This window comes from Letharia lupina (assembly GCF_014066315.1).
Source record: "Letharia lupina isolate WasteWater1 chromosome Unknown contig_10, whole genome shotgun sequence".
Taxonomy (NCBI): Eukaryota; Fungi; Ascomycota; class Lecanoromycetes; order Lecanorales; family Parmeliaceae; genus Letharia; species Letharia lupina.
Genome location: NW_023502979.1, coordinates 238316 through 263096, shown reverse-complemented (window position 1 = coordinate 263096; position 24781 = coordinate 238316). Strand labels below are relative to the sequence as shown.

Sequence of the window (24781 nt, the reverse complement as noted above, 5' to 3'; positions counted from 1 at the left end):
AGAAGTAGACACGCAAACGCAATACGACACATTCAACAAGATTCCATTATCCAGCATTTCCCCCCTTCCCCTCCTTTCGGTCAAGCCTTCACAATCTCCCTCACAATCCCCTCCACCACCCCCCTCACACTCACCTTCCCGTTCAAAATCTCAAAGACAGTCACATTAGCCCCGACCTCCTTCCGCAACCAATTCCGAATCTCGACCGCCACCAGACTGTCAACCCCGTGTCCCGCAATCGTATCCTCCTCATGCACGTCCTCCACCTTCAGCGCCAACAACCGCCCCAGCTTCTGCTTGAACGCCTCGAGTATCACCGACAGCAGCCGTGCGCTGTCGTGACCGGCGGCCGCCATCTGCGATTCTAATGATCGCGTTTGGGCTTGTGATTCGCGCCCCTGCGAAACGCCCCCCGCGAGGATGGCGCCGACGTGCGAGAACCGTGCGTCGAAGGCGGGGTAGTCCTCGATACCGACCGCGACTTGAGCTGCGGCCCTGCCGGAACCCGCGCGCACGTGGTGTTCGATCAGAGCCGTGAGGTCTTTGACGCGGATGTCCTTGGCCATGGCTAACACGCCGCGCGAAACGACGTCCTGGTTCTGCGCGACCCATCCGGCATCGACGACTTTGCCCACATCAATGGATAGAGCGGGCAGGCCGTGTGATGCGCGGTGGTGGGCTAGAGCGTCTTGGAATGTGTTGCCAGCGGCGTAGTTGGACTGCGACGCATTACCGAGGAGGCCACATAGGGAGGAGAGCATGACGAAGAAGTCGAGTTGGTCTGAAGACTGCGAGAAGAGATCGTGCAGATTTTGCGAGCCGCGGATCTTGGGATCGAGGGCTTGGTTGTATTTGGTGAGGGTCATATTGGGGAAGATCGCGTCCTAAATGCATCATGTCAGCTAAGCGCTTGCTTTTTCTGTTGGGAGGAAAGGAGATAGGTCAGGCCCACCTTGAGGACCATAGCACCTTGGACCACGCCTCGAACTGGCGGTAAGGTCTGAGCGCAATCATGAAGCACTGCTGAAAGGCTTTCTCTATCTGCTACGTCGCATTTACGCACTGTGATAGCGACGTCTGGCTTTCTTAGAGCCTCGACGGCATCTGCTGCTCCTGCTGCGTCCATGCCAGATCTTGAGATCAGAATGAGGCTCTGAGCGCCTAGCTCATTTACCATCCATTTGGCAATCTCTACACCGATGCCGCCAAGTCCGCCGACAAGGAGATACGAGGCGTCAGCACGAAGCTGGAGAGGTGGCGGTAGTTGAGGGATAACCTGCGTCTCTTTGTCAGCAGCAAAACGAACATCCGCTTTTTTACGTACTTTAACAAGGCAGTCTCTGTCAGCTGTGACAACAATCTTGCCCATATGGTTTCCCGAAGACATGAACCTGAACGCTGGCTCAACCTCCGACATGGGGAAGATAGTGATTGGTTCCAGTGGGGTCAGAGTGCCGTTGACGAATAGATCCATGACTTCTTGTAAAACACTGCCAACGAATTCTGGTCGGTGGTTGCCAAAATGATCCCAACCCACGGAAATGAAGCTGGCCGATCTCTCGAAAGGCGCCATGTCGAGTCTACTGTTATCCACGGCGTCTCTCTTACCTAGTTCTATGAATCGTCCAAACATAGCCAAGCACCTCCAGCTTTCGCGAAGGGCGTCTCCCGCCAAGGAGTTAATTATCACATCAATCCCTTTGCCTTTCGTCAGGGCCATGATGTCGTGCCTGAAGTCGAGAGTCCTCGAGTTCAAGATATGGCTTGGGGGTAGACCAAAAGCCTTTTCGAGAAAGTCCACCTTGGCTGGCGACCCTGCAGTGACGAAGATCTCTGCGCCCACAAGCTGCGCCATTTTGATACACGCTTGACCTATACCACCCGCCGCGGAGTGTATCAAAATAGACTCATTTTTCCGCAGGCGGGCCGCGTGATGAATGCAATAGTAGGATGTCGTGAACACAGACGGAATAGAAGCGCCAACCTCGAAAGTCATATTGTCCGGCATGATCCTGACGAGGGTTTGAGGTGTTCTGACACGATTGGCAAAGCTAGAAGGGGCGATTGCGCAGACTCTGTCACCGACCTTAAGATGATGCGCTGCCTTCCCAAGTTTGGTAATGATACCTGCGCATTCAACACCGTATCCGTTCGGATCGGGCAGCTGAGCCGTTGCGATAAGGAGATCGTGAAAGTTGAGACCGACCGTCTTGACCTCAATCTCGACTTCGTCAAGTTGTATTTCACCTGAGCATTTTTCGGAGTGGACGAATTGGAATGTATCCAGAAGCCCAACCTGGCCCATATCAAGACACAGGCAGCTATGCTCTTGCCATAGGCATTGTTCTTCTGGCTCGCGTTTTGAGGGCAGTGTCATCATAGCTTTATTGGCAAGCTTATCCTCCACAAGTCTAGGGATCATTATTCGCCCGTTCCATATTGCATATTCGAAGTCCTTCGGCGAGAGATCCATGGTGGACTTGCTGAATGCCTTTGCAAAAACTTTAGAGATGATTTGAGCGAGCTCTGGCTTAGAGAAGTCCTCGGCTTCTACGTCGCACGCAACATAGTTCATGCCACCATTCTCTGACCGTAGTGTTCTGAGAATGCCCGAAACAGCCCCAGCGCCTGCGTTTTTGCCATTACCTGAGCCGCCAAATGTAATCCATAGGACGCCTTTGGCTTGGGCAAAGATTGATTTGAGAATCTCGAGCTTTCTCTCATTAAGTTCTAGAAGAAGAGAACCACTTGCATGATCAACAACGACGATAAGCTGCTCCAAAGGATCGGTCTCCGATAAAGCCGAGATCAGAGGTCTGGTGCTCGAGAATCTATCGACGTTCTTGGCCAATATATTGACAAGGTCTCGCTCTTGGGGTGTGTCGTATATGATACGAATTTCGAAGGGATCAACCCCCGAATTACCGCTCTCTTTGGTTGAGATCATGGTCGACATGGTCCACAATTGCTCATCTAAGCTGTCTCGGAGACAGATATCAAGCCCTGAATACCCAGTACGCTTCAGCAGAGATGCCCATTGCCCTTCCGAGAGAAGTGGGCTGTCTGTTCGCCCTTCGGTAACGCCTTCAAAGAGATCAGCACTATTGAGGCAAGGATAATCTACCGCTTACCCATCCACCATCCCGGAAGCAGTCCGAAGATGAGTTCCCCGTATATCCGGCGACCTGCGAACGCCTCCACCAGAATAAGCTTTCCGTTTGTCTTGAGCAGTCTATTTACTTGGCTCATGGTGTGACGCATGTTGTGAGTGGCATGCAAAACATTAGCAGCGACTATGATATCGTACCCTTCGCTCTCGTCAAATCCTTGCGCTTTCAGATCATCTTCAATGTTCAGTGGCTTATAAGAAATAAGACTTCCCCAGGCTTTGAATTTAGTCTGAGCTTTTTCAAAAAAGCCAGTCGAGATATCGGTGAAGACGTAGGTTGAGAACTGGGGATAGTCGTTATCAAATCCACCGAGCGCCTTCAAAATGAAAGACGTAGCACTCCTGTTAGATCATTTAAATCAGCTTCTAGGGTTGCTGTGTGCAAAAGAGGTTCGAGTTCTTGCAAATCAATATAAGCTGGTCCCACTAGCACCGTTTCCCCTCTCGCAAAACAACATAGACGTGGAAAGGATTAGCCAAGAAGTCACGTACCCAGTACCAGCTCCAATTTCAAGGACCCTCAACTTAGGGTTTTTGTGAGCAACCAGCCCCACGAAACGCGCCGCTTGCTCATAGACACGGTCTTGGTCTGGGCTCTCCGCGTAATATCGGTTCAGCAGATCATCTTCAAGCATTAACGAGAGCGGTTCTACCTCTCCTCTTAATACGTCCAAGAGCCTACGTCCCACACGAGTCACCATGCAGCCTTGAGCGCCAGAGGCAGCCGCTTGTTGTAGAGTACTCTCAACAGTATGTTCGTCAGTAGAGGACCACTCTTGTTGATGATCATTCCTTTGAAAAGGTAAGTTGCCGTTCTGTCCCAGCTCCATTTTTTTCTTCATCCAATTGTAGTAGTTTCGATGGTGGGGAGCCATTTTCTCGATATCTGTATCGGTCAGAGATCCAAGCGCTGAGCGAAGGCAATACCATGCGGCTCTTTCTCTTATGATTATCTGGGGCATTTCGTGGGGTGCCAGCTCATTAATCGGCCAACGCTTCGCAACATCATTTTGCGATAGGTCATCAGGGTCTTCTTCCCATAACACGTCCCAACAAAGCTTTGTCTTTGTGTTGTCGCTTTTGCTCTCTTCGTCTCTAGCAATACACACGTACTTCACTCCAATGATTTGGACCACAGGCTCCAAGATGTCGCCTCGGTCCTGGGCTACGATGACTTGACCTTCGAAGTTTCTTGGACCCAATTCCGTGGTCGAACCACGAGAGTAGAGCACATGGCCAGGCTCCCGGCCAATCGACGATGAAATAGCCAGCTCAGTAATCGAAGTAGGGACTATTGTGCCTTCCAGTGGGCGGGCCGTATTGGCATGAGCCAAGATTGTGATCTGGAGAAAGGAGTCCATAAGGGGAACGCTGATGGTCAGGGGGCTTTCGTAGCCAGATCTATCAGGCACGCGTAGATTATAGAAGCCATATTCACCCTTCAAGCAACATTCCGAGACTAATTGGAATGACGAGCCCAGCTCATTACCACTTGACGCAGCTTGAGATAGCCATTGCTTGTAAAGCTCTGGCTTCATGTCTTTGTCATGGCGCATCATGGCTAGCATAGTCTCATCATTAGAAGAGAAGTTGAAACTTGGGTTGTGGGTTATGCCGATGAGTCCGTGACAGTGTTCATAAGCTTTTCTATCAGGCCCAAAAGAGATAACCCGGAACTCGTCCCAATTTGTAGAAGCTGCAGCAGAACTTTGCCGGAATGGCTCCAGGATGAGTGACACCTCGACCCCATCTGAGGCTTCGGGGACTACCAAAGCTTTGGAGAAGGTCACGTCGCGCAGCGTATACCCTTGGACCTGCAGACCGCTGATCGACGCTTTTTGACCAACTGCTTCCATGGCCATCGCGAGATAGGCAGCGGCTGGAAGGAGAATCTCAGACCCAATGACGTGATCTTTGAGCCATGGAAGATCCGAATGACGTATGTGCTTAGTCCATCGCATATCAAGATCGCTGGAGTCATCCAGGAGCGTACCGAGGAGATCGTGAGGCGGATTCGTGCGGTGACGGTAATTTTGGGACAGTCTTCCCTCATGCCAATGCTGGGTGCTGTGGTTCCAGGCGTAAGATGGGAGATCTGTCAGCACTCGGAGTCCTGCCATGCCAAATGGAAAATTGATGTAGGCGAGGTCGATCTGCCAGCCATTGTTAAATAGATTGCAAGCAAGGTTCAAGGCTTGTTCGACACCGTTTTCGTTCCTCAGGATGGAGGGGAAGTATTCTGTCTTTGCTTCTGCGGACAACGACTGACTGATCTGCTTGAGAGGGCCGGCTAGGGCGGAGTGGGGTCCAATTTCGATGCACGCGAGATCGTGCTCAGTCTGCGACTCGAGTACAATCTTCATCGCCTCGCTGAACCGAACGGTAGAAAGAAGATTTTGGACCCAATATTCTGTGTTGGTCTCCACAGAAATACCCGGGAAGACACTGGAGTAGAAATTCACTCCGTGATGTCGAGGTTGGATTTTCAGGCCACGCAGAGATCTGGAGTATTCTTCTGCGATAGCCTTCATGTGGACCGAATGATAAGCCACATTAACCTTCAACTTGCGACTAAACAGTCTCTTCTCTTCGAACCTGGAGTGAAGTTCGTCAATAGCCGCCACATCCCCTGAGAGCGTGACGCTTTTTGGACTGTTGATACAAGCAATCGTGACTTTACCCGAGTCAACGCCTTCAATGTAGGATTTTGCGTCTTCAGCAGAAAGTCCAGCCGCAAGCATTCCGCCCTTAGGAGTCCCATCTTCGGGAATAAGTTGCGAGCTTAGTTTGCCGCGATAGTATGCAACACTAATAGCAGATTCGAGCGACAGCATTCCTGCGGTGTAAGCAGCAGCAATCTCGCCACTGGAGTGACCCACGACTATGCTAGGTCTGATGGCCCAAGATTGGAGCAGGTTGATCAGGGCAATTTGAAAAGCTGTGCATAGGGGCTGGCTGATAAAGGCCTCGTCAACCTTTGACTCAGCAGCCTCTCGGTGAATTTCATCTGTAAATTTGGTCAAAGCAGGTCAATGGATTTACAAGACTCTGGATATACCTAATAGAGACCACGTAGCGCCGAGACTGCTCATGTGTTTATCTGCGGCTTGGAACGCATTTTTGAAGACAGGGTATGCAGCCAACAGCTCGCAACCCATTTTCGGCCACTGAGCTCCCTGGCCAGTAAATACGAAAGCCAATTTCCGGAATCCGCCAAGTTTTGGAGGATTGTACTTCACTTTCTTGAGGATCGATTGAAATCCCTGAAGGGAATCACTTTGAAGTGCATATCTGTGCTTGTGTATGGATCGCCGTTGGCAAAGCGTGTACACCAGATCATTCATAATTCCTAAGCCAGCACGACCCTGGAGATATGCTGCAAGTAGCCTGGCTTGCCTTTCAATCCCGCCTGAGTCATTAGCACTAAGATACAAGATCTTCCGCCCGTGCACCAAGTCGGCATCGGGTTTCACCATGGTGCCGTTGGTGTCCATTCTGTTACTAACTTGTTCTGGAGCTTCTTCTAGAATGACATGAACGTTAGAGCCACCATAGCCAAAGCTATTGACCGAGGCCCGACGTGGATGGTTTGTAGGCCAGCTTTCAAGCTTTGTGGGAACCTAGACAGGTCAGCATCACCCATGCTTCTTTGCACAGCTCACCAACCTTGATTTTCCATGCATCGAAATTTATCTGATCACTGGGAGTTTCAAAGTTGCAGTTTGGCAGGATGGCTTTATTCCTCAAAGCCATCACCGCATGCATGACACCGGCGACACCAGAACAACCCTCCGTGTGGCCAAGAAGTGTTTTGATGGACCCGACATGAAGGGGTTTCTCCGAGGGTCGAGATGCTGTGCCAAGTGCAGATGATAGTGCCTCGGCTTCCGCCCGGTCTCCGGCTTGCGTACCAGTTCCATGAGCCTCAAAGAAATCGGTCTCAGATGGATTGAGTCTAGCCTCTTGGTAAGTTGTCTGTATGAGCGATCGTTGCGCCTCTTGGCTGGGCATTGTGATGCCAGGGGTTCGGCCATCCTGGTTCGTCCGAGTATTTCTAATGACAGCATGGACTGGATCGTTTGCCTGGAGTGCCTCTGATAGAGGCTTGATGACCAATGTGCCTATTCCTTCACCTCTTGAGTATCCGTTCGCCCTTTGATCAAACATGTAGGTTCTTCCATCGGGGCTCAGGAACCTAAAAATGTTAGAACTGGAAGCGTGGTGACCCTTTACCAAGAGTGCTTACTTTAAAGTGCTGAGGGCCAGCATGATATCTGGATCGAGCATGAGATTCGCTCCAGACACTATCGCCATCTTGGAGTCACCCTTTCGGAGACATTCGCAGGCCATATGAAGCGCAGTCGTAGAGGCGCTACAGGCTGTGTCCACTGTTGCCGATGGTCCTCTTAGGTCGAACCAGTGCGAAATGCGATTGGAAAAAAGCGAGACCCCCAGGCCAGTCAGCTTGTAGGCTGGGACGATCCCGGGATCTCGGGCCATTAAATCACCGTAGTCTGCACCGAAGGCTCCGATAAACACTGCAGTGTCAGAGCCCGTAACTTCAGAGAGTGGGATACCAGCTATTTTGCCGTCATTGGCCTGTCATTTCATTGCATACTTGGGAAAGATTACCGTTCTCGAGAGCTTCATAGGCTCCTTCCAGGTGCATCCGGGCTCTTGGATCCATTGCCTGCGTTTGTTAGCGGCCATTCGAGTTCCACAGCAGAGCCGAGTCTTACTTTGGCTTCATTTGGGCTTATGTTGAAGAAAGAAGCATCAAACTGACTGTACTCTGTTCCTTGTAAAAAATGGCCGGCTTTGGTATTCGTCTAAATTATTAGCCAGCGGTTTGTCCCCCATGTCAAGCCATATAGCGCTCGAAGACTTACAGAATCAGTACGGTCGGAGTTCGGATGATAGAATGCATCAACATTGAACCTGCTTCTTGGAACTTCCGACCAAGCTGAGCGACCCTCGGAAACCAATTCCCAGAACTTTTCAACGTCGCTAGCACCACCAGGAAAACGACAGCTCATTCCAACAATGGCAATCGGAACTACTCCATCTTCCGGAGCTGAAATTGGCGATGCGACTTTTGCTCTACGATGCTGTTAGCCTTGGCGCCCGTTGACGTTGGTAGAGGCAGGTCTGAGCTCTTCCCTGAGATCCCCGTTGGTATCGATGTTCTGGAAATTATCTCTAGGCTCCGCAACAGCAGATGATTCTTGGAAAAGCACAACTGGCGGCTTTGCTCCATCAATCTTGGACTTCGGCATGGACGCTTTTGTGGGGTCTTGCCCATAAGCCATCAAGATGGCATCACGATCCACGCCTTTCAATTGATTTTCTGAAAAGCCGTTGCGCAGTATCACATCCATTGGAGCGATGGAAATTTCTGACGGCTGTCTTGTCTGCTAGTGTTGAAGTGGAAGCGTGTCTTAAAGCATTAGACCTCAGCAGAGTAAACATCCCAAGATAGGCTTATCATAAAGCCCAAGAATGTCCTCTGAAGCACCTGTCCACTCTCCATCGTAGAGAATTCTCCGACTCGACTCAACTTGAACACAAATGAGTGGATGAGAGAAGTCGGCGGACGACCCACGTCTGTAATCCTATCCTCGATGCATGCCAGCGTGGGTTCCTGACCGAATGTGACCAAATGCGGTCGGGGAGCGCTATTTAGGGGCAAGATAAGTCTTAGTTGGCTAAGTTGAAGACTGGAATTGGAAGATCCATATGCACAGGATACTTTAGACCCAGCGAGCACGATGTTGAGTCGCTGTTGCAATCAATTGTTTTAGTATGACGCCTCTGATGATCCACTCCTGGAGAGAACCTGTTTGGAAGATGGTGTGCGATGGGTGGCCATGCATATGCACGAGAACGGCCGAGATTCTTGGACTAGCAGGAACGTGATTGGGGGGTATAGCGTGATTGGATTTTGATAGAGGGTGGGAGGATATAAGCGATGAGAAAGATAGAAGGTGAATGCATAAGAAAGGCGACTGGAGCATGAGGATTGGGGGGAAGGAAGGAGGGAATGGAATCTCTTGGGATTGGAGAGGAGATTTCGTACATGTCCAGGTGCTGAGTATAGTTTCATTGATCCCAAACAATATTATTGCAGCAAAAGCAGTGTGGCAAATGAGATAATGAGCTTGCAATCACGAAGTTATGAAATATCAGAGTCTTCAAGTCTCAGTGAGTTCGGTTCTGCTTTGTTTTGTTTCCTAAGGGCAAAGGGTGGTCAAGTTAAAAAAAGTACAGGCTACTTTTTAGGGTATGACACAGCAGTAGCTTGAAAGTTAAAACCCTCCGAGCAGCGGGAAAGGTCCCGCGCGCTAGGAAACTTTTCCGGCTAGAAAATTCTACTTACCTTGGGAACGGTCGTTGCACCATAAACATGTACCCTCTCAACCTTGACGACGTGAGATAAGGCAGCTAATGGAATCGAGGCGCAAGTGGACGGCTCGGAGCGTTTTGCTGCAGATCAGTGCATGTTATGCCAGCAATTCTGCTTTCCAGGAGCCCAAGAGCGCGAGTAAACCTATCGCATGCGCTGTACACCTTTCGTTTTCAGGCCAGCTTATCATCACATGACCGGTGCCACACGCCCATGTGACCCACACGGACGTTGAGCACATGTGATTTTGGCGCATTGCGCGCTCTGAATACCACGATGATTCCATGCTACCAGGTTTGGCAGATACCCTCAAAGTTGTATCGAATCTAGACATTTACACTTTCTTACAATGCATATTGGAGTTAGCGACTGCTGCGTGCGAGATGGGAGCACTTAACGCTCGGGCATCAAGCATGATGGTGAGAGCATGAAAATTTCATTCGTGTCGCCTTGAGCCATTCATCGGACAGCTTGTAACGCTCATTGCTTGGCCGTAAGACGGCCCTTTGATTGGGGATGGGTATGCGTAGCCTTGTGGTGATTTTCAATATTTTTCCGTTTTGGTATTCCTCATGCAACTCTGCGAAATCACTAAGGAGATAGATTAGTCAGAGGACTTCGCGATGCGGCACATAGGGTTCTGCGAGCAATCAAAGGCTTAAAGCGTTCGCATTGTCGGGTTCGATTTTTCTTGAATGATCTGATGCGAATAACCGGCCGTAACTTCTGAAGACATTCGGGAAATAGTAGCTTGTGCTTACTTGTCTTCGATTCGATTATTGACCAGGATGAACGCCAAACCTGGATTTAATTTAATTTTAATATCGTTGCTAAACCTCTTTCTTGTACCTTCGAATCTCCGGAAAGCGTTGAGGTCATCTGGCCAGCCGGCTCCAATGCAGGGGGTCTGCGGGACTCGCGCCGCGTTTGGATTACTCCGAAGCTCGTTGGCAACATGCCATCCACCCAAATATAGCTCGGTCACTAGCGACGAACGAGCTAAGAGCGTGGCACGATTACATTGAGTATCCCATGAAGCCCTCGCCATAGTGGTCGATATGAATCCGGAAATCTTACGGGCGCTTTTTTTGGCTCTCTATTTTGTTCCCCACGATTCCACTGAGCTTCCAAAAAAAGAAGAGAAAAGAAAAGAAAAAAATCCTGCTACCAATGCTAAAACCACTGGAATTCATAGACCTTGCTGCGAGTCTTCTGAGACTTAATCGAAAGATCGAAATATGCGAGTACTTTGTCTGCACGGCTATGGGTCCAATTCCAATGTAAGCATACCTCGTTTATCTGCGGTAAGAATCCGTTGATTGATTATCGTACGTAATCCTGTCTAGGTAACAAAGTCACAAGCTGGTATGCGCGCAACATTCGAGCAGTCGGAGGTCCTATGCCGCTGAGGGATGTTGACCAAAGCATGGTTGCTGACCAGAGTCCTTCTCCAATAGCTCCGCTAAAGCAAGAGCTCCGCCGGGTTGTGGGTGATGATGCTAGACTGGACTTTACCTACCTACAGGGCCGTGTAGAGTCAACACCATATCCAGGTAAAGGCCCACGATCGCTCTCCATTCCTCACACTTATGACTGCTTTTCGTAGTACTTCTGTTAATGCCATGCAATAGGAGTCGGCGAGTTCTTCTCACCTCCATTCTATAGACACTGGGATGGCGACTCCCCATCTTCTGTCCTTGCCGCAGCAGAGCTTATAGCCTCTTCGGTCAGCACCAACAAACCGGACGTCATATTCGCGCATTCTGAAGGCGGGGCCGCAGCTCTCTCCACCCTCCTCCACCGCCCACTTAGTGTCCAGTGCCTCGTGCTTCTTTCTCCATTTCCACCATTCGACGCGAGCGGGCGCAGGAGGCTAGATGTCTCGCTTTCTGGAATACCATTGGTTCGGATCCCCACACTTTTCGTACGTGGAGAGAGCGATCCGTGGGCACATTTCGTTGCCTTGACCGAGGGGCTTGTGGACGAAAGAAACTTGACAGTATACTCATGGAAAGGCGGGCATGAAGTGCCCAATTCTAGCGAGCGAGGCATGTGGGCACAGATAGCGCAAAAGATGGTGGAAATTTTGAACAAGGAGTGATGTCTAAGTGGGTCTTGCGTTCTGTCATCTGAAGCTGTGATGCAGACACAGCGCCATGGTAATGCCGCCTTTTGTGACGTTCACCTGAACAAGCACCACTGTCTTCTCGCTCTTCGTCGTACCAGCCAAAGGCAGTATCATTTTCCCGTCCATGTGTTCCAGGGGAAGCTGCTTGTTTCTAAGGTCTCTATACTCTGGTCCTCCTTCATGCCTCGGGTTATTCACTTGGAAGATGTCGTTGACGGTGTTCAAGCATGCAAAGTCACATAGAGTACTCGAATTTGCATCCCGCAAACGCCTGATATCATAGTTAATTATTCCAATTTGCATCCCACGAACGCACGATAAGAGCAATTCGTGGATCACGTTACATTTACGCTCACTTTGGACCCCGGTGGGCATCTCGGTTGGGCTAATTCATTCGAATACGGAGGTCAGCACGCGAGTTCTAGGCGCCAAATCTCCTACACCACCAACAACTTCATCTGAAAGGTTGCCTGAAGTGGATAATGCGCTTAGATCTGCTTCGGGGCTACGGCTGATATTGGGGGACCGCACCCTATTGAGGAGTACGGAGGTACGGGAGGTCGGCGTACGAGGTCCTGGACAGCGCTAGTAGCAGCCCTAGCCTTTACTTTCGCAAGGCGACCCCTGCAGTGGGGGACCCTAAAATCTCTTCTGGGAGCGCATAGATTGAGATCCAAGGACTTCTATGAGGTACCTCAGGGCCTGACAGGGACGTTGGGCTGGCCCCGAAGTGAACCCTTTGCCGGTCTTGGCGCACTGCAAACAACCATACCACCACAACACTACCTCTAGATACGAAGACTTCACGAAATCAAGCTTTGCCATCTCAATGGCCTATTTCTCGAGTTGGGTCCCATTTGGACTATTTGTGGTGGATTGAGGATTGCTGCAAATGTAGACTCAAATCGATATTCAGCCCTACTGCCAGGGCCAGCAAATTGCCTCTTACAGGTAAATGATTCGTCAGAATCACCAAGCCTTTTTATGTCATTGGACCCTGATCTTTACTAACTCTTCGAGTATTCAGATCTTATCGTCTGTTGACGCGTTTTGAATGACCACTTCAATTTTGTCGATCAAGCTCTCATGTGCCCCTAATGCAAAACTTCTAACCGTTCGGATATTGCACTTAGAGCTGGTTTGTGTTGGAGGTTATCATTGGGGTATAGAGTACCTAGGGTTGGCAGCCGTAGGGCTGTCAGGGTCCGGCAAGAGTTCCTAGGGGGCCTTCGGCTTTCTAAGACACCTCTTGTAGTCCAGAAAAAGCAAGCAGCTTGAATGTGTTGGGTTCATCGTTCTCCGAAAGTAAAAATGTTACAAGTCGTGTAACCATTTGCTACCGTGGATAATAGGAAGACGCATCATCTGAAGAGTCCCCCAATCAAGTGTTCCGAGCATATAAGCGCGAAGCGGTTCCAAGGGGCCTCTGTACCCCGTACGGAGTCCTATCTTGACATGTCCATTGAGCACGGTTCGGCAATGCGGTCTATCTTGGACGACAGGATTGCATGTACGTATACCAGACTCGTGGAGCGTCCGATGAAAGCATACTTGATGCATACTGTTGCGTTTGCGGGAACAATACACGTGTCATGAAGCAAACATGACAAAAGCGGCTTAAAGAACCCGAAGGAGTTCAAGACCGACTCATTTAGGCTCTTTGCAGGAAAGTGGGCAGGCCACTCGCAGTGATCCATTTCGCGCCAACGCACATGACCCAATTAGTCAAGCCAATGGAGAACATCGCCTCTTCACGTACCATCTTAATCCCCACCACAAAAGAAAGGAGTGATAAAAAAGACAGAAGAGTCTCCGACGCGTTTGTCCGGCTGAAGTGCAGCTATACAGCTGCTCGATCGGGCTTCACAGAGCCTAGCGTATTGTCAACCGAAGAGCAGGAGAAGAGGTCCCGAGCCCAATTTATTCCCATACATACGGCGGTCGCATAGCCGTCCAGCCCGTGGGAGTTTTTGCAGGTGAAGGGAGTGTCCGGTCTGGGCCAGCTGCATAATAGATCTGCATAGAACGCACGGTCTCAATCAGCTGGTTACAACATAAAAAGCGAGACGCGGCACTCCGAATGCAGCGCTCGATGGTGATTCCATATTGTCGTCCCAAATGAGTTGATGCCATTCACGAGACTTAGTGGGCCAACCCAAGTACTTGCTATCTCTCATAGCATCCGACGGCCCAAGACCTTACGACATCATCATTTCTCTTTCTTTATACGCGCATTTACTAGATGGGGGGCTCGTGTAGCTGTTTCTGCTTTGTCTAGACCATCAGCTAGCTCAATGCTAAGGAGTACCAGGATCCCGTACCGAGCAGGCTAAAGATCAATTCTAACCGCTTGTCTTGAAATTTTGTTGTTCTTCGCGATGTGACTGATATACTATTGGACAAGGCTCCCCTTTTCTCGTTGGACTCAGTGACAGACCCAGTTTGTGGGATTTATACCCATGGTCCCATAAGAGACCCTTGTGCGTTGTGCAGTACGTCAAATGCAAATTTGCAGCACGACCTGCCTGGACCAGTTCCCGTCTGCAGCATTTCCGGCCTGCAGCATGGAACGTACGCAGCCAGCAGGGTCCAGGGTCAAGTCAGGACTCTAAATGCAAAGCCAACAAGCCCACGCCATGCTGAAGATAGTTTGAATATGCTGAGTCTGACCTTTGAACCACACGGAAGGGTGCCTCAAAGAAATTTCTTGCTCGTCAGATGCCCTGAGCGAGCACCCATGAGCCGCTCGAATGAGCTATTCTACCGTTTTCGGGCAGATTCTCACCTGAGTGAAAGGAAAAGGGCTGCGAAGCTGTGCACCAGTGGCATTAGTAATCGACGTGAAGGTTCTTCGAACCCAACGGAGATAGCCAGACACAGCCAGCGGCACCCAAGATTGCGCCACTCAGGGCAGTGCCCGCGGAGTTGCAGCATCGTGCTCGTGATTGGCTCGCTGGGATGCGTGATTCACAGTAACACATGCGAAGCTTTGCTCCGCCAATAGTATGCGAGACAAGAAGCCGGCTCTAGTCATGTCGGCACAACATGACTTCATGATTTAGTTCTTCTGGTCTTGAGAAAAGGTGGCAGTTAGTAAGAATAGAGAGCCACATCTTGGGCTCTACTATCTCGTTGATACCTGATATCGCAGAATTGAGGGATATTGGTACGTGATTTGACTTCGCAAAGACGTAACTTCCCAGACCATCACATTCCTCCAGTTGTACGTCTGATCCCAAAGCTCTCTTGCGACGGAGCTCTAGAACCCCAATCGTTCCGTTGCATCAATCAACGTCCCGCTATACTCCCCACCCCGTGTTATTGCCACTAGTCTTGAGGAACAGTCGATGATTGGCAGTGCTTCAATAAGCACTCAACACATTATAGTCCTCCAACTCAATTTGACCAAACTAATATCTTTCGCGTAACAGTATTCGTAGAATAAAACTTTGCTGACAATGTTTAAGATCGCATGATAAACAACAACTATGACACCAAAAGATTGGCGATCTCCTCTGAGGATACTTCAAAGGATCAGAATTACCCCTGAAACGAAGACCTCGCGAGGCCATGGGATACGCAGCTCTGTTACAGCGCATCACTGATTCGTGACGTACGTACTCTACTCTACCTGATGATCCATTGGAGAAGAAGGATAGACGGATCTCTGACCGGAAGGCTTGATCTTGCTGTACGACCTCTACTGGCACACCTATCCTTATCCGTGGTAAGTACCCGAGATACTGACCAATACAGTGAGTTCGCAGCTCAATGAGGCATATTCTAGCACCCCTGACTCAATTCAGATGCGTGCGGGCTTTGGATTCTGGCTTGGACCCGGCGATACCACATATTGTCTTCCAGTGTCACTACGCCTGTGCTTCCTGCTTCCAACAAGCGAGCAAGAAAACATGAGCTGAATGCTCACATGCCTTCTACAAGTGGAAAACTGGAGAGCAATGCGGTGATACTCTGTGCTAGGACTGCAAGTCACTCGAAGTCTCCTCGCCGGATCTTTTGATTTGCGACACTGGGCAGAGAGTTTGATGTACAAGACGTTTGATGAGTTTCCGAAATATCTCCAGTCTAAACCATTGAATCCCAACTTCTTTGACACTGTCAATCAGGTATATGCATCGAACATTCCTTGTCATGGCCTGAGGTCTGGAACAGCATCCAGGCAGGCATCTATATTTACCCGCCAACCTACACAAAGACACCCGTTTTGTTGGACAACCAATCGATCCAGCTTTGGTCAAGCACACCCGCTGTCGCAATGTTGACATATGTGTTGATCCGAGGGCAGATACTTGAGCGGGTTCTGACGTACGTCCCTGAGATCTTCTTGCTGGGAACATAATGGCAACAGTCATGGTAATCGCATGCCATTGCTAGAGACGACTACACCATCATTCGTTTGGTCCTTATTGGCCTCGTCCTCCCGAGCTTCCTTTGCCTGGCCATCGATGGCTTCACTGAGCCAGGGCCCCTCGATTGCACAGGGCGGTGGAATAACTGGTCATGACTGCATCGTTTCCTTTACTACTTTCATTCCAACCACTACCCTGAGGCGGATGGATGGTCACCGATATCTGCAGTCATGAGACTGACGTGTGCCTTCATTGCGTCGCCGAGTTTTTCGGGACAGACTTGGACAGCAAGAGAGCCGACCAACTCAAGTGTCCATCGTGTCCGCAGTTGCTCGGATATCAAGTCGTGAAGGCCTTCGTGGATCCGCAGACCTTTGCCAGGTACGATCTAGACCTCTGTCACATTAAGAGAAACAAAGCGAGTCAAACGAACCCTTAGATACGAACGCTACACGCTAGCATCGTGGACGCAGACCACCCACTTGCCGAGTCGAAACATGCCAGTCTGGAGGCCGGTACGATCCGACAATGGATACTTGTGTCATCTACCCAAATTGTGGAGGTCTCGCATGCGTCGACTGTGATGCAGACTTCACGGACACGCACCGAAACGTTCCTTGCGCCCAGATGGCACCAGATCAGGCCGCCGCAAAGTCTGCACAGGATGTAGCTTCTGCAAATTGTACGGATAAGCGGACAAAGGGCTGCCCACGTTGAAAGGCTCCGATTCGGTCGAAAGCGGGTGCGATCAGATGACCTCTAATTAATCCGTACGATCGGGCATCTTTTCGACCTCACTCTGCTGATGTCTTGCTTCTAGGCAGTCGGTGCAACTATGAGAGTCACTGGCGCTGCCTGACGGACCATCTCCGTATCGTGAGGCATGATGACCACTGCCATCGTCTCGATTGTCAGCTCCACAGAGAGTACCGTCCTAGCCAAAGAGCAATAAGGGGATTAAGGGCTTGGGGGATCATACATACGCACAAATTCGTCGCCCTCATAAACTTCCAGTGAATTTTTCAGACGAAGATCTGAGGCTGTACTTCCCCGGCAAGGATAAAGTCTGCAGCCTGAAAATCCTGCACTCACAAGGCTCGGCCGTGCATTGTTTGCAAGTATGATAGCAGGCGGACCGAAAGAGACATGGGTTCCCAACGCATCAAAGTTTGAGGATACCATGTCACACTTGATCCTGTTCGTATTTGTAGGCTCACTAGTGCGTTATGCAGAAGCACAGAGTAGTTCCAGCGTTTCGTCCTTACCGCCGTCAGATGTACGCGTATGGCCGTGATCAAAAAGCCTCTGGCCCTCGACTTCTGCGCTACATGCCTTCCAGATCAGTCAGATCCACACATCCTGTCGACCTGGGAAAGAGCGCTTGATGCGTTCACGTACTTTTCGCCACCCTCCTGGCCGGGCTGAAATTCAGCAAGGAGTCGCGCTCCATGGGAAAGGGGAGGAACTTGTTAGTGCATCAAGGCTTGGCGACGGTGATCTAGTGTTGGCGGCGAGGGATCAACACGAGTTACAAAGCGAGTCATGGCGTGCTACGTCAGTCTTGCAGCGGTTGATACCCATTACATACTGAGCTCTTGCAATGTCAGGAAGATTTACACAATTGTACAAAAACGGTCACGCATGATAATGCTGTCGTGATAGTGACCTCTCTAGCACGAAAACTTACTGAGTCGAATGTCATACATTGCAGGCTGTCAAACGCTTCTGTCTTCAAGCCTCAATTCATTATCCTTGAGATCGCTGCTGCAATTCTCTCCTTAGAGTACGACCAGATTGTGAATACACCATCGCTCATGGCACGCCTTCCGCATGGAAACAAGCCCCATTCACTAGTTCTCATAGCTTGGTGACGTCCAAGCCTCTCAATCAATGATTTGAGCCCGATTCCCCTGTTGCCCATGTTGGTTTGAACCGCCAATATTGTTCCCGCTTTCCCAGATTCCGCTGGACGAATCCGTGGGCGAAACTCAGCGATGTGCGTATAGCTACCGTCCAGCACGGTCGCAGGTCCCAATGCCGGTTCTAGCTCTTCCACGATTCTCTGCATGACGTAGCATATTAGAGCTGTATTTTTGTAGCAGTCTAGACAAGATGCGTATGATTTGTCAGGATTGAAAGTCAGGTATGCAGGTCTTGGAAAGCCGCTGCTGTTGATGGTGACCTTGTTGAATGCCGTCAAGGTCTTGAAGGCTCGGAAGAAGGTTGGTCCGAGCACCTCAATGAGTTCCGGGCATTTATCAATGCCGAAGAACAGAAGGTCGATAGAGCAGGTCTTGCGAACTTTGCCCGAGGCTTGCAACTTGTGCATCAAAGCTATACACAGTGAATGGTCTGACGTTTGGTAGCTCCCGAAGCAGCCATTGGAACGCGGAATACTGATCGACATCCTGACGTCCCTGATGTGATGGGCAGCCAACTGTGTGGGGTACGACGGCATCCTGGTTCTGAAATCTGTGATGAATTGAGCCACCCTCAGGCTGTAGTTGATGTCCATGCACTCGAGCTCCCATAGGCTCGGAAGCGCGCAGAAGGAGAAGGTGTGTTCCGAGTAGAAGACTTCCATCGCTTCGACCCCGCATGCTTGCGAGGACCGGAAAATGGCGACGTCTACAGGAGTGCGCTCAGGGATTTTGACATAGTATAATCCATCCCGGGAACGGAGGACCCATAAAGGCGTGAGGATTGCGACGGGCTCGCAGAGAAGTTCGTGCCAAACCTGGCGCCTGATTTCTACTGGAAACGCCGATAATGTACCGTACGCTGATGGCGAGTCCATGATGAGAAAGGCAGATAGAAGATGCTGTTGATTTATGGAGTTGCTTTCGTTATTAGCCACGAGAGTTCACCTGTGTGTAGCCAATGCCGGGACACGAAGCGAAATGTTGAGGAGGGACCATATCAGTTGCTGTGGTTGGTGGGATCGATGTAGGGACTCGGAGAGCCATTGAAGATGGAGTGTTAAGGAGATGGAGCCTCGCGGGTAAAAACAAAAGCCTGCACACTAACCAAATGGAGACTAATAGCGATCCCCTATCAAAAACACACACAAATCCTCTCTTTTTTCCTCCTTTCTTGAAAAAAGCTATATCGTCATCTAGCAGATATGCATTATAGAAAGAATAGTATATTCATATATACGCTATCGTTTTTATAAACGATTTAAGAATAGAAAATCTAATCGTAAGATCGAAAATAATATTAATATCTCTTTCTCTATTATTCGAGTCTAAGAAAGTCTATATTAAGTATATCGTAATCTTTATCGTTATATATTAATATTAATAAGTTAAATATATAAAAAATTTAAATATTAATTCTAGATAAAGATAGATTTTAAGTTATAATATTAATATTAAGAATTATATTATTAGAAGATAAAAGATTAAAGAGAAACTTAAGATATATAATAATAGATAATATAGATATATTCTCTTTTAATCTTTATATCTTCTTTAAATATATATATATTCTTAGATTAAATTAGCTTTTATATAGTCGTTAATTATATAAAATATAAATCTTATATATAGTCGAAATAAGATTAAAAGTCTTCTTTATAATTTAATATATTTTTATCTTTTATTTTACTTACTATTATTATCGTTAAAATATTTATTAAATATTATTCGCGAAAGTTTTTTATATAAGATTTAATAGTATATTTTTAAAAGACTATATTATTATTATATTACGAATATAGTATACTTTAGAGAACTTCTATTATTTAGATAAGATTTACGCTTTTTTAACGCTATAATTAATAACTAGATACGCTTTCTCGTAATATATTATCTATTATATTAAGAAAAATTAAAAGAGTATTATAAATAAGATATAACTACGCTATATTCGAGAAGATAAAATAAAAGTAACTATTAATTAGAAGAGAATTTCTAGATTCTCTTATTTAGATAAATATTCGTTTTAGATTATAATTAAGTATTATTCTAATAACTATTAATAATTTAAAATATATAACGCGTTATATAACTATTTAATTACTCTATAAATAGCGTATAATATTCTTTACTAGATTACTCTTATTAAAAAATAGAGAAAGTTATTATTAAGTATATAAAGAGTTATATAATCTTAGATAAGATTATTTCAAATTTATATTATAAAAATAAAGAAGAGAATTTTATTTTAAAACTATAAGATATCTATAATATAAAGATTATAATCTATTAATAAGAATTATAATTAGTTATATCGATGTAAGTATTAATAAAATATTTATATTCTAATATTTACTACGTTAAATTTCTAAAGAACTTTAAGATTTAGATTATATATTCTTTTTTTCTAAGAAATTATATTAAATATATTAAGAGTTAGTTAAGAGATATTTATTATAGATTATATCTATAAGATAAATAAATATAAAGTTTCTCTACTTATTATTAGCGATATAATCGTATATAACTTATTATTTAATATAATTCGTTATTTTCTAATTAAAGAAGAAAAGAAGTATTATATATAAATATTTTAATAGTATCGAAATATTTATATTAAGCTCGATATTCTAACTCTATTATTAAAATTATTAATCGCGAAATACTTATTAAGTTAAGCTCTATCTTATTCTTTTATATATATTAATAAAATTAAGACGAGAATAGAAGAAAGCGCTAGAATTATTAAGATTAAAGATATTTACTCTTTTTAGCGCTTCGAAAAACTCGCTATATTCTTTATACGTAATATATCTAAAATATTAAAAGATCTAAAATAGCTTATAAACTCTCTATTTATTATTTATAAACTCGCTATTACGCGTCTTAAAAGTAGATCTTTTAATTTTATAAAACTACTTATATATATATAACTCGTCTATTAAAACTCTTTACGTCGTAAGTATTAGAATCGATATAGATATAATATTAATATAGATATATTAAATAAGATAACTATATATCGAATAACTATATAGATAAAAGATATTAAGTCGTAGTAGATATCTCTACTAAGATACGCTAGGCTCTAATAGGCAATAGAGCTAAATAATATATTAAGGGAGATATAGAATACGCTCGTAATAGTAAGTTATTAGAATTCGAGAAGAAATATATATATTAGAACTTTATAAATAAGAGAGTAGCTAGTATATTTAATGGATTATAAGCTACTATAGATAACGATGATTAAATAATAGGTTATTGATAGAGAGTCATAACATCTTGCCTATTATTTTTAACAGGAGATCGCTATTGATCTCTGTTTGGTTAGTATGCAGGCTTTTTTTTACCCGCGAGGGAACCTATAGCACTCGCAAGGTGTTGTTGCTAGTTGGTGATTTACTAAGCAATCTGCATAGTTTTTCAACAGCTACAAGACGGAACAGGCGGTCCGGCGCGACGCTTGCTCGCCTCTTATGATTTGCACACACTTTCTGCCACATGTTCATCACAAGCAAGACTTGGAGACACGCCCACTTAAGCAAACATGTCACCATGATGCACCTTGCTCACGTCACGCCGCTCAATGATCTAGCTCTGTGACCGCCTGAGACCAGCAACGCACGTTACTCTGCCTTAGGAGCTTGTCTATTCCGTCGTCTCGTCTCGCCTTTCCCGCCTCGACCTCTCCAAATCAACCCAAACGCAATGAAACATTCGTGAGGCTCCCTGCGAATGCTGGCAGGACCCCATATCGGTGTCATACCTTCTTAGATGGCTCCCATAGGGACATAGGGATCCCCATGGAGAGAACATAAGCAGAAACGGTTATATTTGCCCGAGTGGTCCAGCTAGAGAAAATCGAAAAAAATATAGTATGAGCAAAGTATGTGTAGTTAGATACAGGGCTTGTACGGCGCTTTTCCTTACCCTCGAGCAGAAAGCTATGAGCTGAGGAGTATAACGTCACTTTTGGTGTTTTCATTCTGACGTATATCACACATAGAGTACACATAGGATATCGACAAATGGTTAGGCTGTCTCAACGCCAGGGGTAGCAGCTGAAAAGACGCCTGAACATGCGTATTCTCGTACCTCAACTCCCAGAGTCTCTCATGCCAACGTGGCATAGATCTGGAGTGAAATAATAGATGTGCGCAGGCGTGCGTGTGTGGGAAAGAATGCAATGGCTGTGAACGAGGTGAACTCGAATAAAGAGCCACTTGTTGGTGCAGAACAGGTAGATATGGAGTCTGTAGTAGACTCGTATCCCCGGCATATCTGGAACAAGCGACTATATCATGACATCCACCGATCCACAGTCCCGTTGTGGCGAGATGAGATACTAGAACCCACGCCTAAAATTAAGGAGAAAGAGCGAAGGCGAACAGATTTTATCGGCCATCGTGATTTGATTGATGGATTGCAATGGAAGTCTAGATTTACAATTTCGAAGGGGGTGCGGAGGGGAAAGCGGTGCTATTGTTGCATCACTATGTTGCGGCACGATTTTTACCGATGGGGTCGCAATGTCTATTATGTCATGTGCTCTCATGATCTTCGGAGACCTGTTGTAATCGACCTTAAGCAGAAGGCTAATGATGAGATTTTGAAGGTCCAGGTTGAATTCAGGGAGAGACGAGCGAAGGAGAGCAGGCTGTAACTTAAAGATGTGGGCTGACCGAAAACGGTTTGTGATGAGCGGCTTTCTCTCGGAGGGTCTTGCACGTCCGATATCGTCATGATCGAATCCTCAGACCCTCGACTCGGAGATGGCAGCCAAGGGTCTCGAGATCCTGTTAGTGTCGAAGCGGTACAACTTCTCGAAATGCTGACATGATCCGAGCCAGCTAGAAGTTCTTGCCATTGGACGTTCGGACTACAGCAGTTTTTTTTATGAAAAGGCGGCTATTTCTTGGAGTTTTATCTGAAATTGACGTAACAAGACTAATACCCAGAATCTGACAATAGCGTTTGTTGTCGTTCTGCGAGGCCCTTCTCAACTTAGGCTTCTTTGTCCCCGCACCCTGTTGTAGAGAGGGTTTTGTTAGTCTTATTCTCTCTTCATGCAAGACGACGTCTGTTTCCATCTCGAAACTTTGTAGCCCTCCTTATGAAACAGCTCTGACTCTACCAATTCCGTAAGTACAAGCAGCATTTCTCCCATTCACTGACGACACGCTTTGGTCTCTGATGGCGCGGTCACTCGTCCCACGCCTCGATGTATGGGGCGCAGCCTGGTGGTATCGGATCATCGGTCCGAGGGCGGAACTCCACACAACGTAGAAGACCACGGTCGTAGTAGATGCAGTTCCCAAGATATGGTTCCAATTCGATCTTTATAGTCCTCTTCAAAGCCTCGAATCTTGCTCCTGCATACATCGGCTCTTCAGGTGGTTCATCCTTTACCTGAGGATTCGCTCCATGGGAAGCCGGAAGCTGGATGGCCTGGGAATCTGGCAAGTCTCCAAGCTCCACAATCACTGTGCCGAAGCCGGTGAAGGATTTGAGTGCATACAGAAGCTGTCTACAGACCGGCGTGAGGTAAAATGTTTCTGGAGCAATGTTTATGATCCTGATCCGGCAAAATTCGTGGTCGGCGCCAGAACCCCCAAGTGCCTCGAACCATTCCCCGTAATACGAATCGAAACCTCGTACATCTGTTCCTGGTAGAGTAATTGGGTTCGCTAGGTAAATAGCATTGTCTAGAACGATTTCCATTTTCTGGATGCGGGCGAATTCTCGGGGTTCCGGGGGTGTCACAAGGCGGTATCGGTGTTTGGAGAGGTAGGCACGGAAAACGCATTCCTTATAAAGAACCTCTTGTAATTCGTTGCTGATGGTTTTAGACGCTCGCAGCAGACCGGCGTATGCTGGAGGAGAATAGTCGAGCTCGCGGTAGTAAAAGGCGCTCAGGGGTTTGTCAGGGGAACCCTCAGCGTCAACAAGCACGTACTTTTTCCCTTGGACCATATTGATGTAGATCTGATCCCTGATCTCTCGAGGGACCTTGGACCAACTATTTCCAGCCATATTTCCCGATCTTGACCGTTCAGTGAAAGATGGAGGAAGAGTGTATCGAAGCGGCGAAATAGTCTGATGGGAATTGAGGAGTTTTGGGCAAGACACAAGCTGTGGTAGGTAAAGCTCACTGTTTGGGCGTCAATGGTACACTCATCGAAGTGGTGGGAATTCACTGACATTGCCCTTTTCAATCCTGACACCGAGATTGTAGATTCACCAAACTTTTTTTTCAACAGTTTGCAAGTGCTCTGGAGATGGACGAAAAAATTGCGCTGGAGCCAAGCTGTTCTAATTTGTGCTTTCGCTATCCATATGCAAGCGGTACTCGAGCCGGAGTGTGGATAGTCTGTCAAGATGGTTAGCTTCGATGGCAACAAACAGATGTTTGTAACACACTTGGACAGAGGTGCGGTTACCTGCGAAGGATATTCACAATTCTGTAAAAAAGGCTCACGAATTTGCTGCGAAGGCTCACCAATCTGAGATGGAAGTTCACAAATCTGAGAGTCCTCCTTCACAAATTTGTGATTTGATCAGGTGGATAAGGGTGAACGGTTATCCCTAACGTGACACAGTAAGATGGCAGATGAGCCTTGCACTTGTATCGTGCCTTGAGATTAGATGTGGAAGGATGATACCTTGCAGAGAACACCTGCGACTTGGCCCTATTTTGGGGGTGTACCGAGAAAAAACGAACGAACCGCAGACTTCCATGGACTTCTGCCGAGACGCAGGATTATGACCTTCTGACCAATGAGAAGACTT

The 24781-nt window shown here is 47.2% G+C and overlaps 4 protein-coding genes across 4 annotated transcripts; 1 reads left to right on the top strand and 3 right to left on the bottom strand.

Moving 5' to 3' along the window:
- Positions 1–80: 80 nt before the first annotated feature.
- HO133_000089 (uncharacterized protein) lies at positions 81–8547 on the bottom strand (the record flags this gene model as incomplete). The annotated part of the gene is made up of 8 exons (XM_037291029.1): positions 81–884; positions 953–3084; positions 3132–3511; positions 3662–6176; positions 6228–6789; positions 6836–7364; positions 7416–7768; positions 8302–8547. 8 exons carry the CDS (start codon positions 8545–8547, stop codon positions 81–83), a joined length of 7521 nt encoding a protein of 2506 aa, XP_037152464.1.
- A 2263-nt stretch (positions 8548–10810) lies between these two features.
- HO133_000088 (uncharacterized protein) lies at positions 10811–11673 on the top strand (the record flags this gene model as incomplete). Its single annotated transcript, XM_037291028.1, has 4 exons — positions 10811–10852; positions 10919–10937; positions 11030–11125; positions 11204–11673. The coding sequence occupies 4 exons, from the start codon at positions 10811–10813 to the stop codon at positions 11671–11673; spliced, it is 627 nt and encodes a 208-aa protein (XP_037152463.1).
- Positions 11674–17808: 6135 nt separating this feature from the next.
- On the bottom strand, positions 17809–18867 carry HO133_000087 (uncharacterized protein; the record flags this gene model as incomplete). Its single annotated transcript, XM_037291027.1, has 1 exon — positions 17809–18867. One exon carries the CDS (start codon positions 18865–18867, stop codon positions 17809–17811), a length of 1059 nt encoding a protein of 352 aa, XP_037152462.1.
- A 4327-nt stretch (positions 18868–23194) lies between these two features.
- HO133_000086 (uncharacterized protein) lies at positions 23195–24025 on the bottom strand (the record flags this gene model as incomplete). Its single annotated transcript, XM_037291026.1, has 1 exon — positions 23195–24025. One exon carries the CDS (start codon positions 24023–24025, stop codon positions 23195–23197), a length of 831 nt encoding a protein of 276 aa, XP_037152461.1.
- Between the last annotated feature and the right edge of the window lie 756 nt (positions 24026–24781).